The sequence below is a fragment of the Accipiter gentilis genome, chromosome 3 (assembly GCF_929443795.1).
Source record: "Accipiter gentilis chromosome 3, bAccGen1.1, whole genome shotgun sequence".
In the NCBI taxonomy this organism is placed as follows: Eukaryota; Metazoa; Chordata; class Aves; order Accipitriformes; family Accipitridae; genus Astur; species Astur gentilis.
Window position 1 is genome coordinate 20,280,428 of NC_064882.1, and position 18,271 is coordinate 20,298,698.

An 18,271-nucleotide genomic window follows, 5' to 3' on the forward strand; every position below is an offset into this window, starting at 1 on the left:
ACCTGGATCAAATGAGCATCTAACATCACTACAAAAATCAAATGTTTGTGAAAGTAAATAAAAACGTATATATGCAAATAATTTGATTAAGGTTTCAAAAAAAAAGATGTTTTAAATCTGCGAAATTACATTCTCAGCAAAAAAAAAATAATTACAGATTTGACCCTGTAAGATCTCTTTATGTGAGCTGTTGGTTTCATTAGGAAGGCACTTTCCCTGGAGTCAATATTGTTTGAGATTGTTAACCAATAATCCAAAAATTGCTTCCATTTCAAGGGCTGTCCTTAGCCCTTCATTTCATCACTTAATGTGAGAACACATATCTGTGATTCCCCATTGAATTACTCATTTGCCAGATATGTTAATTCACTCTGGCAAATGATGTCCTTTAACTATTTAGTTTGGATACAATATGACATGATATAGAGAGCATTTTTTGCTAACAATGATGCTGAAGCAGCATATCAAGGGAATTTGTTTGTCTGAAAGCTTCAGAGGACACATATTATGAGAGGAAATGGATTTCTTTTTATAATTCAGTCTATTTTCCTCTTGCTATCTGATAGACTTTTACCTTCATAAAAAGGATGCTTTAAGTGTATATATAATATTAATTAGAATTTGTTTTTGAAGGCTGTTGTGTTTTGACTTTCACTATTTAACAAAGATCTACACAAAATTCTAGATGGTATAGACAATCCATGCTTAAGAGATGTTTTTCTACAGCATGGGATCTCTTTAGGCATCCACAACCTGAGTAAACATTTTTAACAAGTGTCTGGATCAGTGGAGTATTTAGGCTTCTAATACTCATTAAGTCTAAAGATTTTTGAATCTGTGTTTTAGAGCTAACCTGTGCTATGCGCCATGCAACAATCATGTAAAATGCAGCTAAGTGCATTTTTATGGCCAAAGTCTTGATCCTCGATAGCTCTGCAGTGGTTTAGGGATTTTTTAGCAGAATTAAGACATGCGTTGAATATTTAGACCCTGGTTTTCCTTTGTATGGAAGCTCATTCAGTTGAGCACTTAATGTAGATATACTAGGCTCTTACTACCTTTCTCTTTCCTTCCAAACTAGGGCCAAGATGAAAAAAACCCACTCTGCTGGTACAAGTAGCAGAGTCTGGTAAATGGTCCCTGTGTAGAAATGCATGTTGATCTACATTGCCTGCGGGCCTCATTAGCTTTCTCTGCCCTGTATTCATCCCCCAAACCCTATGTTTTCATAAATACGTAACGTTTTGTGCTACTGGTGCCCCAAGGGTTCCAGGGCAGAACCATGCCAGCACCGCAGCTTTTGTGGTTTGACAAGACCATGCAAGTGTGCAATTCAGTGGGTTGGGAGAGGCATGGCAGCCCTCCAAGACATTTTTACCTTCCTTTAACTAAGAGAATACCTGATCTGGTGATTTCTGTTTGATGAAAACTGTCATGACAATACAAGACTGCTACCCCAAATGAGAGAAATTTTTGGAGAAGGAATACAGGAGCAGTTCCTTAAGTAAGAAGCAGTATTGCATCATTGTGTTAAAAATTGAGAGCAAAGAGAAAAGTTTATACTTTCCCTGTTCTTAAAGTCTATTTAATCAAGTTTCATATAGTAAATAGCTGAGCAATACCCAAGTAACAAAAATGGGAAAGGGTTAGGAAGAGGGAGATAATGTCTATAGAGGAGCATAGACATCATGACTGATAGATAAAAAACTATCCAAAAGAAAATGCTCTACCTATCTGTCTATATCTGTCTGTAAGTATATATATAAACAGGTACGTTTACAGAAAAAAAAAAAAGTTTTAAAATTCCTTTGCCTTTTCATGTGTTTCTAAGTCATGATTTAATATTTTGAAACATTATGGTATCATTGCCCTTTTAGTGTGTTTGAGGACTACATATTCCTTTCTTCCCTTGATGTGGATGCAGATGATGCTCTCTATTCAGCTTTTGTATTTATTAATGGAACTTACTATTAGAAGGTCCAGGCTGAAAATGCCAGGATAAATTTCTAGGACTGCACTTCACTGAAGCAGTTCGGTTTCCTTGTTATTTTCCAACTTTTCTGTCTCTTCTGTGGATGATTTAGCTTTTGTTGCATGATCTTTGCTAGTTATCCTTTGAAGGCTACTGTGACTGCAAGCTGAAGGCCATACTTTGAAGCCTAGCACTCTTATTTTTAACAAGAAAGCTAAACCACTGAGCAGATCAGATATTCACAGAATATACAATGTACTACTTTGGTACACAGACTGCATGGCCTAGACACTGTTAGGATACAATTTTTCCTGTCATATTGTACCATTTATGACTTTGTGTAGAATGTGTTGATGGTGAATTTTAAGTATCCTTTGACTTCTGAATTCCATTTAATTCTCAAGTTGCAGTAAAAAGCAGCAGATTTATTTTTTTTTTTAAGGTATTCAAGTGTCAATGTGATCAGTATCCTAATACAGATTGCTCAGTGTTGTTGTATTTGTGGAGGATGCTTTGTGGTCAGGTGTGTCACTGCGCTTATTCTACTAGTCACTAGATTTGTATTGAAGGTTTGAAGGTTTTATACTCTTACTTTACAGTGCCAGTTAATTTACATTAAGCACAATATAAGTAATTGTGACCCAAAGATACATTATCTGAAACTACCTCGAAATCCAGTACTCAAAGGTTCACATGCTTTGTGTGCCTTATTCTGTAAATTGATGTATTTTTAATGCTGTTTTTGAATTATATTAAATGTTTTGTTACTGAATGAACAGTAACTACCATAAAGGAAAGATGAGGCTTAGAAAGAGACAGAAATAGATACTGGAATTAGCAAGGCCCTGATCCTGCAGATACCTACGCATGTACTTCAGTTTACATGTGTGAACCATGTCACATTGACTTAAGAATTTAACAAACACAATAGGAAAAAAAATCTAAAGTAAGAAGTATATAAAAGGAAAGATATGAACTCTCTCCCTCTCTCACTCCCCCTTCCTGTCTGTCTGTTACAGAGAGCTGTGTGTCTAAGTGAACACGGTTCTGTACAAGAAGCATAAACATTATAAATCACAGTGCTATCCATATGCCACAGTGTATAGTAATAGTTCAGGACTGGGTGAACACTGCTTGATAGGCTGTGTCGTGGTTTGCAAACTGCATGTGAAGTTTTTCCTGGAGGTTGGAATTGCTTTCATGTTTGAAGAAGACTGTTTTGAGGACAACCATTGTCTCTATGAGCTTTATGATGACAGACTGAAAGGAAGAGCATGAGGGATGCACTTCTGCCCATATCTGAGAATTTATGAGATTTCGTAAGGTTGTGTGGGTTCAGCATGCAAGCACTGCAATTTTTTGGAGAGTCAAGTGTGTGGATTTTATGCAAACTGGTTCCATTCTCTTTCAAATATCCGATATAGTTGTTCATAAATCAGGACAGAAGTACCAAGAAGTCTTTGAATATTACCTGTTTCTTGTTGTACAGCATATTCTTTGGAGTAAGCTAGAATAATAATTTTTTTCCCAACTTACTCTTTTATTTTGATTAGGAAAGATAGATTCCAATCATTTTGGTGCCTGTCAGCACTGCAAGTGATCAGAGTTAATTGACTGTTACTCAGATGGGTGTTTGAGATTGATGGACACAGTGTTCATTTACAGCTGCTGAGTAAATATTCCTTCAGTAGGCTTGAGCATTGTTTTTTCTTTGTTATGAAATACATTTAAGTGTCAAAACCCATATGTTTGTTAGTATTTCTTATTTTACCAGCTCTAGGAACTTGAGTAATACTTCACAAATACAATTTCATGAATGTTCTCTGTTTTTTTCTGAAAAAAAATAGCTTAAATTGATTAGTCCGGCTCTTGCAGGCAGCTAGAGTGCCTACTGCTTGCCCTGTTCGGTTTCAGGGGAATTGGCCAAGTACAGGCAATATTATGCTCATAGTGGCTCAGCACAGCAGTTCCTGTATTGCTCCCAATTTCTGTGATCTTTTTGAAGGAAGTGGCGAGGGGTAAGGGAAAAAGCAGCTGTTGTACAAGAGACAAATATTGCAGTGGCTTTCTGAAACCAAATGAGAGTACAGGCATCTTTTCAGCGCCCACTTTAAACAGCATTCGGTACTTGTGCCATTTTCAGCTGCAGGTTACCAGTTGTCCCTTGATAGATATGAAGTCAGGACAGATAATTATGGTTTTACACGAGACACCAGAAAATTTAAGCTCTTTGCTGGAAAATACAGCCTGATTTCTGTGTGCCATTTAGCAATGCTATACTCCAAGGCCGCAGGTTTTTTGCACTGCAGTTTGTTCTTAAATCTTATGTTAGAATAGTTCATGCTTTAGGAAACACTGGGTTTGTATAGTGCTATTGTATCACTTAAGCCACAATTGGCATGGTTTTAATAATAATAATAATAATAATAATAATAATAATAATAATAATAATAATAATTTACTTTGACTTAACTCCCTGACTTCAGTAGAATATGCCAGCGTACTGGTTGGAAGTCCAGTTTATACCATCTCAGATTCTTAGCATCCACAGCCAGAGCAATAACCAAACTGCTTTTGAAGTATCTGAGATTTCAGCTGTTAGTGCTCTGTATTTGCATAAAGCTAATTTGTTAAAGAAATAGCAGAAGTGCTGAGCTGTGGACATGGTTGGGGCTAGAAGACAATTCTGAAAAGCTTCTTCCTTTTTATCTGTGGTCAGTCTGTCAATGTGTTGTGAGGAAGTTCCTTGATTTCTTTTCTGTTCCTAGTACTTGATCTATTTAAGCGTTGATGTGAATGTACTTCTTAAAGCTCTTCCTTTGATACTTCTTCACAGGATGTCTTCCATGGTCATCTTCTCTTCTCCTGCTCTCAACTACTTCTTGGTAGTTTCATGCACAAATTCAGCAACCTTTGTGTGCTAGTTGCCTGCTATTCTGTGTACCTCCTGTTGTCCAATCTAAGGTATTGCCTTGTGTCTGTCATATCTGTTCACAGGTGTTTAGTTAGCTCAATATGGCTAAATTGTAACTTTAAATCTTCCCACTTTTCACCACTTCCACACTCTCAGTTGCTGTGCATAATCACTACTCTGTGTGTCATCAAGGCCTGAAATCTAAAAATCTTCTATGATTTAATGGATCTTAGAACCAAGAGTATGGTCTCAGTTGTAGTCTTTCAAATTCTGAGTGCAAAGGGGTTTTATTTTTCTTTATTTTTTAATATGTCACATGGAAACTCTCGTCCAGACTCCCATTGTTATGCTAACGTATTTTTGTAATCTTTCCAGTTGCAGCCTTGCTTTATTCATACCTGTGGTGGGTTGACCTTGGCTGAACGTCAGGTGCCCACCAAAGCTGCTCTGTCACTCCCCTCCTCAGCTGGACAGGGGAGAAAAAATATAACAAAAGGCTCTTGGGTCAAGATAAGGACAGGGAGAGATCAATTAGCAGCTATCATCATGGGCAAAACAGACTCAACCTGGGGAAAAATTAATTTAATTTATTAGCAATCAAATCAGAGTAGGATAATAAGAAATGTAAACCAAGTCTTAAAAACACCTTCCCCCCACCCCTCCCTTCTTCTTGGGCTCAACTCCACTCCCAATTTTCTCTACTTCTTCCCCCCCCAGCAGCGCAGGGGGACAGGGAATGGGGGTTGAGGTCAGTTCATCACACCTTGTCTCTGCCGCTCCTTCCTCCTCTGGGGCAGGACTTCTCACACTCTTCCCCTGCTCCAGCGTGGGGGCGCTCCCACGGGAGACAGTCCTCCATGAACTTTTCCCAACATGAGTCCTTCCCACGGGCTGCAGTTCTTTATGAACTGCTCCAGCGTGGGTCCCTTCCACAGGCTGCAGTCCTTCAGGCACAGACTGCTCCAGCGTGGGCCACAAGTCCTGCCAGAAAACCTGCTCCAGCGTGGGCTCTTCTCTCCATGGGGCCACAGGTCCTGCCAGGAGCCTGCTCCAGCACGGGCTTCCCACGGGGTCACAGCCTCCTTCGGGCACCCACCTGCTCCGGTGTGGGGTCCTCTCTGGGCTGCAGGTGGATATCTGCTCCACTGTGGACCTCCCTGGGCTGCAGGAGGACAGCCTCCCTCACTATGGTCTTCCCCATGGGCTGTAGGGGAATCTCTGCTCCGGCGCCTGGAGCATCTCCTCCCCATCCTTCTTCACTGACCTGGGGTCTGCAGGGTTGTTTTTCTCACATTCCAATCCCCCCGGCTCACTACAGGTTTCCCTTCTTAAATCTGTTATCCCAGAGGTGCTACCATCGCTGATGGGCTCAGCCTTGGCCAGCGGCGGGTCCGTCTTGGAGCCGGCTGGCATTGGCTCTGTTGGACACAGGGGAAGCTTCTAGCAGCTTCTCACAGAAGCCACCCCTGTAGCCCTCCCTGCTGCCAAAACCTTTCTACGGAAACCCTATACAAAACCTTCTAGAGATGTCCTACAGAGAGAATTTTCCACTGTTTCTACTGAGCAATTTTTTGCTCAGATTCTTCCTCCGTCTCCTCTTTCACTGGACATCACACATAAACAGTTTCCTTTCACTTTCAAGGCGCTTCAAAGTCTATCCCCAGCCCATTTTTTGTTGTTTTTTTTTTTTTTTTCCCCAAGAGGCCATTTTCTATCTCAGATCTCACTAGTTTCTGCTCCCATCCTTTCAACTTTTCATACCACTTTCTCCCAAGCTGCTCTTTATGTTTGAAAAACTTTCTATAAATGTATGAAAGCTTCTTCATTGTTTCTCATCATGTTCCTATTTGAACTTACTTTTCTTTTTTTTTTTTTTTCCTTTTTTTCCTTCTTTCTGTGGAGGCTACAAAATAACACAAACAATTAAGCTTTTGTTGTGCTAAAATCACTCCATGTAATTCTGACTGTTATTGGGTTCTTTGTTTTGTGTTACTTATGCCCCTGTTGTCTTTCCAAATCTTGTCTTTTATGTTTAATTCTAAACCGTAAGCTCCTTGCAGAGGATGTGTATCCTGTATAAGCAGTATTGAGTGCCTGCACAATTCAGTTTTGATCTGAGATAATCTAAACCAAGAATGGTAATGGTAATATAAGTATCCACTGAGAAGGTAAAGGTACAGTGCTAAAGCTAACCCAAACAGTGCTTGACTCCTGCTTTTCCCCCCAAAACCGCACAGATTGCTTAGCTGCTCTGTTGTACACTTTACTGTTACTTCTGATACCTTAATATCCTCTCCAAATACTTTTTGTCTGCTTCTGATGTGGTTGTCTCCCTTGTGTCTGCAGCTGAGACAAGCTACATTTAGTTCTTTGTCTTGTACCTCTTGTCTTTGTGTCAAATGGATGATAAATATTTTGAAGAACATTACACACCTGTTCTTTGTTATTAATTCCTAATCTGTCTGTCTGTATGGAAATTTGTGATGCTGCATTCCAGTTGTGGGAATAATTCTGCTGGCCTAGATTTGAACTGGGTTTCGGGAAAAAAGGCAGAGGATGTGCTTTGATTGTTATGATAGCTTGTAAGAGCTTGTTGCAATAGGAACTGTCCTTGGCGATGGTTTTCACTGCCTCCTTTGCTGCTGTGTTCCAGAGGAAAGCTGCTGTCATGCACTGGCCCCTACAGCGGCCAGTGCCAGGATCTGTGCTGACACTACAAACCCTCATCCTCTGTTAAAAGCTGGGAAGCTACAGGAACAGGATTTTTCTCCTCATAGTGCATGCTATGGGAGGTTCACTTTACAAAGCAGGGGAGTGCTCCGGCTGCCCTTTCCTGCAGCGGCACCTCCAAGCTGTTTACTGAGGAAGCAGACCCACTCCTGGAAAGAGTGTTGCCCTGCTTTCTTGTTACTCGGGGTGACAGCACTGACAACGCAGCTCTTAAGAAACGCAGTGATGTGGTTTAGTTAGTAGCTGAATGTAACTTCCCTGCCTGTTGATCTTGGCCTTCATTATTTTTATTCTGTTGTATAATTTAAATTTCATCAAGTCTTATACACTCTGGATCGTTATTTTGACCGCCATGGAAAATGCACATCTAAAACACTTTTTGTTGCACTGTTTTGGAGTTTGTCATTCGCTGGCGTACAGTAAGTGCTGCATGAGATTTCACCTTTTCAATAACAGTAGTGTCCTATTGTAGAGGGTTATCCCCACAAAGGGTTATGGGGCCAGTAAGTAAATAGAGGCTCTTAACAGTTGTCCGTGCTGTTATATCTTCGGTGTAGCAAATGACTGATATTTGGAGTTGCATGACTGCCTCATCAGCCAGAAAGCTAAACTGATAGGAGTGCTGTATTTCATGTAGGATCCATGTATCTTACAGGAGTTGCAAGGTAGAAACCAGAGAAGTGTCCTTGCCATATTGGGATTTTGAAGCATGGCAGGAAGACCATGGAAATAAAAGACCTAACAGTAACTGTGCAATTAATCTTGCTTTAAAAACAGCTGAATGGTGAAGTATTGTGTTTGAGACTTTATAGCTTATTAATAAAAGGAAACCGTAGTAAATCATGTATGCTTGAGTAATGTGCAGCTTTGTTGCTGAAGTTGTTTGTGGGACCAATTTTGACTACTTGGATCTCTCTAGTTACAGGAAAGTAGATGTAGCTGCTGAATTTAGAAAGTACAGTTAATGGAGCTGATAAAACACTGCTGACAACCTCAAAGCTGAACCCTTAATCCATACCAGCATCCACTCCTGTTTTTTTAATATATATGTATGTATTTATGTCTGGTTTTTGGGTTTTTTGGGGTTTTTTTGTGGGTTTTTTTGGTTGTTGTTCTGAGTTGTCTTCTCTGGTTCTTTCTATAGTTTAATGTTTGTTTATGGGTGGCAGTGGCTGAAATATTGAAGTTTCAATTGAAAAGAAAACCAAAACTTTTTGTATAATTTTCAGTGTGGGAATGTATATAGATTATATCATCTACTTCCTCTCCTTATGCTCTCTTCAAATGGCCAAAATCTACAGTGATCAAATAAAAGCAGAGATTTTGCTGAAGTGCTTTAGTAACTTTTCTAGCTAATCTTTTGACTATTGGCAAGATTTTAATCATAGTTTCTAATCTACAAAGCATTGAAACAAATCTTGCCTTTTATTCATATTGTTGTTTGCATCTGTCATTTTGCATGTTCAAAATAAGAACTGGATAAGCACAGATGCCAAATTATGATGTGAAGAGTGATGGATTTTTCCTGTATTGTGACTATGTAGGTCTTGCTGTACTCCCTCACCTTCTGTAGATATGATTTGCCATATTTCCACTTACCCTGTGCATATGTTTTCATAGCATCCTCCAGTGTGATTATCTGTACAGTTATAATAATCTGACTGGTTGAAAGACTCTGGGAGCAGATGCTGTGCACTTTTGTTCAGAGTATTTCCTGCAGCCCCCACAACTTCCACCACTGCAGGCTCATTAATGTAATATTACAGGTACATGTCAGAATCACTGTGATTTGTTGGACCGTTTAGATCTCACCCTAAGGTTACCAGGTTTAGATTGCTATAGTGAGCAAACTAAAATGGTTTATCAAAACAAGAAATTTTACTTTTACTTCAGTCCCAGCCATGGGAATCAAGCTGTGAAACCATTGTTGGCCCTGAAGCAGCTCAAAAATATTTTTAAAGGGTTTGTAAAGTAACGCACCAGGGAGAGCAACCACATTTTAGACCTTTTGTTAAGAGGAGTTATACATCAAAGATAGGTTAAGTATTTTAATAAAATTACTTAATAGCCCCTTAGTGATGTCCAGAGATATTTGGGTGAGGGAAACGGTAAAGGTTACAAGTGTTTATTGGCAGCACACTGACAAGATGAAGATAAATTGGCTGATGCTTAATGCTTTATTTGGTGCTTACCTCTTAGGAAAGCATGTGGTTACCAGTTTTGTCTATGACTTTCTTTGCTCTTTAAGCCTCTTAATCAGCATATTAAATTGAGTCTTTAATATTAAATTACATCTCTTAATGTTGGAACATATAGGTTGGTAGAATGCTTTCTTTATTTTCCCCTTCTTAATTTTTTCTGAAAAATTCCCTGCCTCCTTCACATTGAGTTCCAGTTTAAGGAAACAGAATGCTGGATAGAATGAAGAAACACGGGGGAAAACACCTTGAAGATGAAGTCGTGTCACATTTGGTAATGGAACTGAGTTCAGGGGCTCCCTATGAAACAGATTTCTGAATTAGCTTGTTGCACTCCAGAAAACTTCAGGTGCCCTTCAGGTGAAATTTTTAATCTGGGAGAAAAGCTGGCGTGGGTTTCTGAGCAAAGGTGAAATGACAGGAGTATGTTTTTATTCATTTTTCTCTGAAATTCATTAGTAATGAACTGTATTGCAGGCCTGTAATTTGCTAACACATTTTTTCAGTTGTGAGTTTGGTTTTGGGACTTTTCATTGCTTTTGTGTTTGGCCCCAGAAAACGAGGCCTCAAACAAAATGTGTTGCCATTAACATAATGCAGCCAACGATTTAGCTACTCCCTTCTTGACTTCTCCACGCTTTTTACTGTGGAATATCAAATCAGTTGCAAGACTGCCAGACAAAATATCTAAGAAAAATAGGGTTTTTTTCTTTGTGAGATATTTTCCATCCTTACTGATATTATGTTGGAATTTGTGTGATGCAGTTTGCACTGAGAAACAATCATGTAGGATGGTATCTGCCCCCTTTCTTTCACAACTTTCCAATAAAAAACCCAATCCACTCGCCCATTTTCATGTCTGACTGTAATTGAACTGTGCATGACAATGAAACTGATGTTGAGGATTCCACTTATTCCCATACAGTAGCTGTACCTACTTTATTTGAAGTAATTGCTTTTGTTTATTTAATGATTTTCTCTCACACTATACACCTGCTTGTCAATATTCACAGTTTGTTCACTGCCTGGCCCCTTAATGGTAATCTCTGATTAGTCACTGTGCTCCCAGCCTTTGGAGTTTGTTATGATCTTTTAGAGAGGAAAGAGATGGAGGAGGATTGCACTTATCTGTAAATAATTAGGCAGGTGGGCTCTTTATGCCAGCTGTGCAAAAAAGAGTTCAGTGATCTAATCAAATGCCAAATATGAGCTAACGTGTGCCATGGTTATTGAACCCTGTGAGGCTAAATATGAATAAGCATGCATTTTGCTATAGCTGTGACTAACTCAGCCATAGATTGATTCCATTTTATTTTGCGTGGCTATATCATTAGTTTCATTTCAAAGAGAGAGTAGTAAACCAATTTTTATGGGTACACAGTGGCATCGAATGGTGAGTTTTATGAAAGACTAATAGAAGTAGTGATAAGAGTGTTAACTTTTTGAAAGAACACAAGGAAAACAAAATAGTTGCTCAGAAAGATCTGTTGCACTAAAAGAATGTTGTATAAATCTGGCTGCTGCTGTGCTTGCTCATTCGGTGTCTAAACAAAGATAGGGCTTTTATTAATCTAGTTTTGGAAACAAAGTACTCACAGAAAAGACAGCATAGTGATTTTTCTACCTCATTTTCAACAAATTTTGGGGACCCGGATTTCTCCATCTTAAAAGGAAATATGGAATATTTTTCAGGAGATGCAAATTTAAGGGAATCCATAAAACCTGAAAATTTCAAGCCCATTTCAAACCTAGATTTTGAGAAATAATCCAACTTTCTTGATAATGCCTGTAGCATAGTTTCCCTTTCAGATTATTGCTCTCAAGCGTCTATACTGTCACAGCTGCATGCTGCCAGTCTATTAGCTGTCTGATCATCCTATATGTTTGCCCGTGTTTGGTGTCTGCTTGGCATCCATTTGGACCTATGCCACCTGGCCTCTTCTGCGGGGAAGCTTGTGTTCAGAAAGGAGTCCAGTATACATTTGGGTCCCATTTTCACATGCCTCGCCCCTCTACAGTGTGAGTACAAGCATGTGCTTGCACATTACACTGAAGTTCACTTGAGTGAAAGATAGTATAGATAGAATGGGTTGAAAATGTGATGCCATGTGAGATGTGTTATGTGAAGAATATATACAGCCTCAGAATGTGCTATGGACCCTCAAAGACAGAGAGGTCTCGGGGAGGCATAGCACAAATAGATATGCTAACGAAGTAGGTAGTAATGTCCACCGAGGCAGATGTCAGAAGTGGAATAAATGTTCTTGGGAGAAATCAGAGAGCACTTACTTGGGGTCCCTACTGAAGAGGGGGGTGAACTGCTGCTGCCACCCACCATGAAGCTGCAAGTCCACATCTTTCACATGGGATGAATAGTAAGATTATGCCTTTCGTTGGCTGACTCCTGAGGGAGATGTCTGTGTGCTGAAGTGTCAGTTTACAAATGGAGGACCACCTTCTGCAGGTATGTGACAAGAGGCTAGCAATTGGATCTCTGATTGCACATTCAGCAAGATATGTGGAAACAAGTAGTTACTAATTTTGTGATATTAAACTATTATGTATTAGATTCTTTTTGAACAGTTATAAATGTATCATGAAGGATTTTAAGAAAGTTTCTTTCCTTTTGTCCCCCAAAAAGTTCTTTAAACAGCTCCTGTAATACATGGGTGTGATAAAAACTTGTACATTTAATACTGAAAGGTAAGAGAATACAAGCATCTGGGTCCACTGAGGTTGTTCCTTTGCTTTGTGTGTTCAAAATAATCTGTGAGCTCCTCGTCCTTTTTTATCTTAATTTGTTAGGGTGGTTGGTATTCTATGATAACCTGAGTTTTCTTGCTCTGGGTGGATTTGACTGTAATGACACTTTGATAAATTTCTTTTTCTCAGAAAATGCAGTGCTACTGTGAAGTGGCTGCTTAGAGTAGCACCTTCAAACTCAGACAGTCTGCTTTCTTCATACATTTGGTCGTGCCTGTTGATTTCGCTCACTGACTTCTCTTTTTCTCCTATTTGTACTGTAAAGGCAACACATAAATCTTTGTTCATTCTGTTCCATTTAAGCCCATTAAAACACTTCTCTGGTGCACTGCCTCGGGTTCTCATTTACACTACAACAAGGCAAGCTTCCTTTCCAGCTCTAACCACTATAGATGAGCACAGAAAGCTGAATTTTAAGGTTAAACAAGCCCTTAAACCAGGGTTTTCACAGGTGTCTTGAACGTTGTTTATGGAAACAAAATAATCAAGGACTTGTTTTGACCTGCAGAATCTTCCCTTGATGGCTGTGCCTCTCAAGGAATAAGCAGAGTTTTAGAACAAAGTCACCTCTAAAATGCATTTTTGATTAGTCCTTTTGTTCCTTCTGTCCCTCCACTGTTTGCCTCACACACTAGTTATTCATAACCTTTGAGAGTCACTGACTTAACCACAGTCCATCTGCCATACATCACAGAGCAAGGGCAAGCCTCCCTCTTGCGTATCTATTTCCTGAACCTGTTCTTCTCCCACCTGGAGAGGTGGGAAAATTGAGAGAGATTTAGGTAGTCCCAGAATATCTGCCTTGGCACTTCTCAAGGATTGAGTGCCAAATTTCACAAACTTTCCTGGGAGATGGGTGGCATCAGCTGAAGAAATGAGTGAGGAGTGTGTAACTCATACAGTTGGCTGCTGCAATTATTTAAAAGTAAAATGAACAAAACCCCCCACCTCAACCAGCAAAGCCTTCCACTTTTATTTTATTTAAAACCAGAATTGACTGTCAGCACTGTGCATTTTTATTGACCAGATAAACTAGTAGTGACCCCTTTGGCTCTAAGCAAGAGTTTGAACCACTGCCTCCTTCTGCCTTCCCCCCACACACTCATCCCGTAAGTGAGGTGAACAACCAGCACCAGGTGTCTAAGTCTGGTCTCCAGCTCCTTTTCCCTGCGGAGGAGCTGCTGAGTTGCTCATTGGAGCCCTCATGGGGCAGCCACGCAGGAAAGATCACATCTACCATCAGGTAGAGGGAGAGACTGTTTGCTCTTACGGTTAGAGTCGTGGTCTGGAGCTGTGACAAAAACCCACCAGAGAAGAGGCTGCTGCTTTGCTCCTTCGGAGTGCAGTAACAACTGGCTGGATTCTTTGAAAAACAGTATTTCATTGCATCTGTAATGTTTATCTCCCTCAAATTTTACTGTGTCAAGAATTGTCTCGTTAAAAGGCTGTGGGTTTTCCTTTTGTTTATTTATTTATATTTTTCACCTTTCTTTTCTGGCCATAGGTCTACCGAGGAATTTGACTTTCTGTCACAAAAGGAGCTTTCTTGAGGCTTTAATAAGTAAAGTGGAATTGCTTTAGGGACATTTTCTTCCCGATTATGACTATGTATACTTTTGTGTGTATGTAGGTAGATATATGAGGCAGATGGTAACAGATAGTTATGCAAACTGTGATGTTTTCTTCCCGCATATTCATGAATGTTTTGAAATCTGAAATTTCTTGAAGGATCTTAAATTGCATATTGTAAAGTTTGGGGAAAAAACATAGAAAGTTTATTTGGTTTGCTGTTTAAGAGATGTAGAATCTTCGTCTTAACAAACATAGTCTAGCCCTGAAGTATTAAGGTTGCCCTTAAATTTCCGTGTAGGTCTCCCAGAGGTGGTCGCACTGTGTGGGAACCTCCAAGTTACAGCAAGCTCCCATCACATCTCTTCTTCCTTGACTAACCAGTGTGTGTCAGGGGCGAGGAGTTAGGGACAGAAGGCTATGTGCATCTTTTGTCAGCCTCTAATTTCTCAGTTTGGGGTTACAGGCTGCTGAGTGCTATGCAAATTGTAGTACAAAAGACAATAGAAGGGGCCTTGGATTTATATATGAGTTAAAAGTTGTTGGCTTGCAGACTTTGATAAACATATACATAGATATGGTTGTTTCTCTGTTTTTAGGAATACACTATAGATATAATTTTTGCCCAGACTTGGTATGACAGTCGTCTAAAATTTAACAGCTCAATGAAGGTGCTTATGCTTAATAGCAATATGGTTGGAAAAATTTGGATTCCAGACACTTTCTTCAGGAACTCAAGGAAATCTGATGCTCACTGGATTACAACTCCAAATCGTTTACTTCGAATCTGGAGTGATGGAAGAGTATTATACACTCTAAGGTGGGTTTTTTATTAACTGGCTAGAAAAAAAAGAAGTTATGACCAGGAATATGAAAATAATGAATGTGAATCAAATCCTTGGCATCTCTTTTGTTGTGGACCACAGCAATTTGTAAGGAGTTTACTAAAGGAGGGGAAAAAAAAAAAAAGATTATTTGGTCATGAAAAACATGAAATTAATAGTATTGAAATATATTGCCTAGATAATTGGGTAAAGACAATTGAAGGGGATAACAAATTTTAATCTCATTTAGGTACAGGCAAGATTAAAAAAAAAAGGAGTTGTATAGCATGTAGTGCCATGGTTGTTTCTCACTAACATATTGCAGATCCTGTCATAAATTGTTTTGCAGACTTTCTGTTCTAAACAGTTCAGTATCTAATTTCCACCAAGTTATATTTTGTAAGTAAAATATTAAATGCTTCAGATAATAGAAATCACAAGAAGTTTGATTAAAGCTAAGGTCCCAGTCCTGCATGTACTTCTTAACATGTTTACCCTTGCAAGCTATTAAAATCAATGAACCTGTTCATCCAAATTAGGCATAAGCAAATGTGTTGGTGATAGTTCTTCTTGGCAAATGGCAGATGCTTGGGCTGGTTTTAAGCTTACTATCTAGGCTATATGTACTGATCTTTGAGTCACTTTTCAAACAGTTCTTGAAAGACTGTGGTGTGGTCTACTGAAAGCATTTTAGGGTTATCTCAGTTTTATTTTTTTAAGTATGCCTAAAAAACCTTACAATAAATTAGGAGCTGATCAAGAAGCAGTCCATGCAGAGGATGCCATAAATCTGATTCTACCTTTAAGAGTTTATTTATTTATTTATTTTAAAGAAAAAGTAACACCTTTTAATTACCTTTTTTTCAGTCATTTATGCTGTTTTCACATGCAAGCTAGTTGTGCTGGATCAACAATTTATAGAAGTCTTCTGTATCAGAAGTAAGAAGAATTAGAATGGTTTAAAGAGATTCTCTTCACTGAATTTTTTCTTAGTACGCTTCATTTGAGAGCACACAAATATCTCTGAAGAGTACTTTTTAAACAATTTATTATGCTGGTGTTTATAAAAACCTCCAGAGATCCTCTTCTGCTGACATGCTAATATTTTTTTTTTTTTCTTTTTGTAGCTAACAATTCTAGAGTCATACTTGGACTTTACCCTTCCATTGTCCGTTCAGTTTCAATGTCCAATTTTTTTTTTAAACAGGGTCTAAGTAACACAAAGAAACAAACGCATGCAACCGATAAAACCATGTGAGCTCTCCCAGAGCAATAGGTTAGAATTATTGTGCTAGAGTATGAGCTATGAAGTGCAATGAGCTAGTAATAAAACAGCAGAACAGGTATTCACCCAGCACTGCAACATGCAAACATCTGTATAGCTGAGGATATGGTCTGAATTTGGCCTAAGGTGGAATAACATTGAGAGGTTCATATGTTGGTTATCGAAGGAACAATAATAGGATCTGACAGTGCTCCAAGTTCATGGGCTCACCTGTACCACCACTCTTTGCCTGTTGGTAATTCAGGGAGAAGATGTGGTGATTCTGTTAGTCAGGCTTCCTGAGTCTCTTTCTGAGGATACTCCTTGGTCTGTCCATTGCACCCATCAGTGATTCCAGATATAGTTGTGTTGCCTTTAATAAGTTTTTTTTCTTTTTCTTTAAGTGTTTGACTACCCAAAGGTTGAAAATGGAAAACAAAGGCAATAAACGTATATACCATAGTTGGCAAATTTGAGAAGCATCTTCAGAGGGATGCAAGTGTTTTACTTGGAAATGTTTCTTTTTTTCCCCCTCCATTATATGACAAGAAATATACTTTCTCTTATAAGCCTCTCTCTTGGTCAGGACAAATCTCCAGAAAGGTCGTAGTGACACTTTGTATAGAATAAATACTTTGTTTAAAGACTTACAGAGCTTTCTGGCAAGCATGTGGCAGAATCTTCCTTTCCCCATCCCTTTTTGTCTAGTACGTAAGTATTGCATACAGTCAAGCATGTAAGCATTACGTTTATTTTTAAAGTTGATTTTAGAAGACATTCTGACTTTCTTCACAATGTTGCCAACAAAGGAGGAGGTATTTTAAATACAAAGAAGGCAGTTTGGAGTCTAGCCCCTTACTCTAACTTGCTGGTGAAAGTTAGCAGAACTGAGTTTTGCATTTGTTGCTTGGAAGCTCTTTGGAAATCTGTGATAGTATTTTCAAAAGCAGCAAGTGATTCAGTTGATACCATTACGAGTCCTAAACTACTTCTAAAATGTATATTAGTTGCATGAACTACCTGAATGCCTTAGACATTCAATGAATAGAAATATCAAGTCTGCTCTTTCCTACCCAAGCTGCTGTCTTCACCAGAGCTGCTTCCATGAGTATAAAGTAAGCCCAAGAGTGTCCCCACTTTCTCTCTTGTGTCTGTAGCCACCAGATACAATCATGCCAAATGCAATTTGACTTGACAAATGCATTCTTCAGAAACTTCCTTTATTTGCTATTGTAAACTCCCCTCCTTGCCCTGCCTTCAGTCCCTCCCTTTTATCCCCTATTTCTGGTAGAGAGCTGAAAGATCCCCCTAAATCAATTAAAATTTTTGAAATGTCTTGAAATCCCTATTGAAACAATGCAGGTCCTCAGGTTCCATATGATCATAGTTTTTGGTCCTTGGCAGTGATACTGGATGCTTTTTGCAGATACACAGTTGGCTATGTGTAACATCCATTAACTGGCAAAATTGATTTCTGTGTATGTTCTTTACTTTCTAGTCTGAAGTGTTTGGATGCTTGAATATAACCTTTTTTCTTTTTTTTATTTTTTTTCCCTTCCTTTTCCAATTAGGCTGACAATTAATGCTGAATGTTATCTTCAGCTTCATAACTTTCCTATGGATGAACACTCCTGTCCACTGGAGTTTTCAAGCTGTAGGTGGTAAAATGCTTTTTTTTTTTTTTTTTTCTCTTTACATTCAGGCTTTAAATTTCCTTAAATTCGGGCAGCAAGAGACCAAGTGTTTACTTTTTAAAGCCTTGTAGTGAAGGAAAGAACTGACCTGTTTATGTTTTGATTAGATTTATTGCATTATTTAATGCATTATTAAATGCAGTAATGAATGAGTTGAATTACATGCATTTCATTTAGGTGAGACTTATAATCTTACTGCTTAGGATTCTGATACAATGCCCATTCCAGTTAATGGAAGTCTATTGCCCTGGAAGAACTTTATTTTTTATGTCTGCCAGACTTGCCAGCTTTGAATTAGTTCCATGTGGTATACTTAAAAGGAAAAATAGGAACTGTCTTCTTC

General features: G+C 38.8%; 1 protein-coding gene across 1 annotated transcript in view; it reads left to right on the forward strand.

Moving 5' to 3' along the window:
* GABRG1 (gamma-aminobutyric acid type A receptor subunit gamma1) overlaps window positions 1–18,271 on the forward strand; it is a 64,008-nt gene that overhangs the window by 28,891 nt on the left and 16,846 nt on the right. Inside the window, exons 4-5 of the mRNA XM_049834668.1 lie at window positions 14,746–14,966; window positions 17,806–17,888. Of these exons, the coding sequence (XP_049690625.1) occupies window positions 14,746–14,966; window positions 17,806–17,888 (304 nt within the window). The remainder of the gene's footprint in view (window positions 1–14,745; window positions 14,967–17,805; window positions 17,889–18,271) is intronic.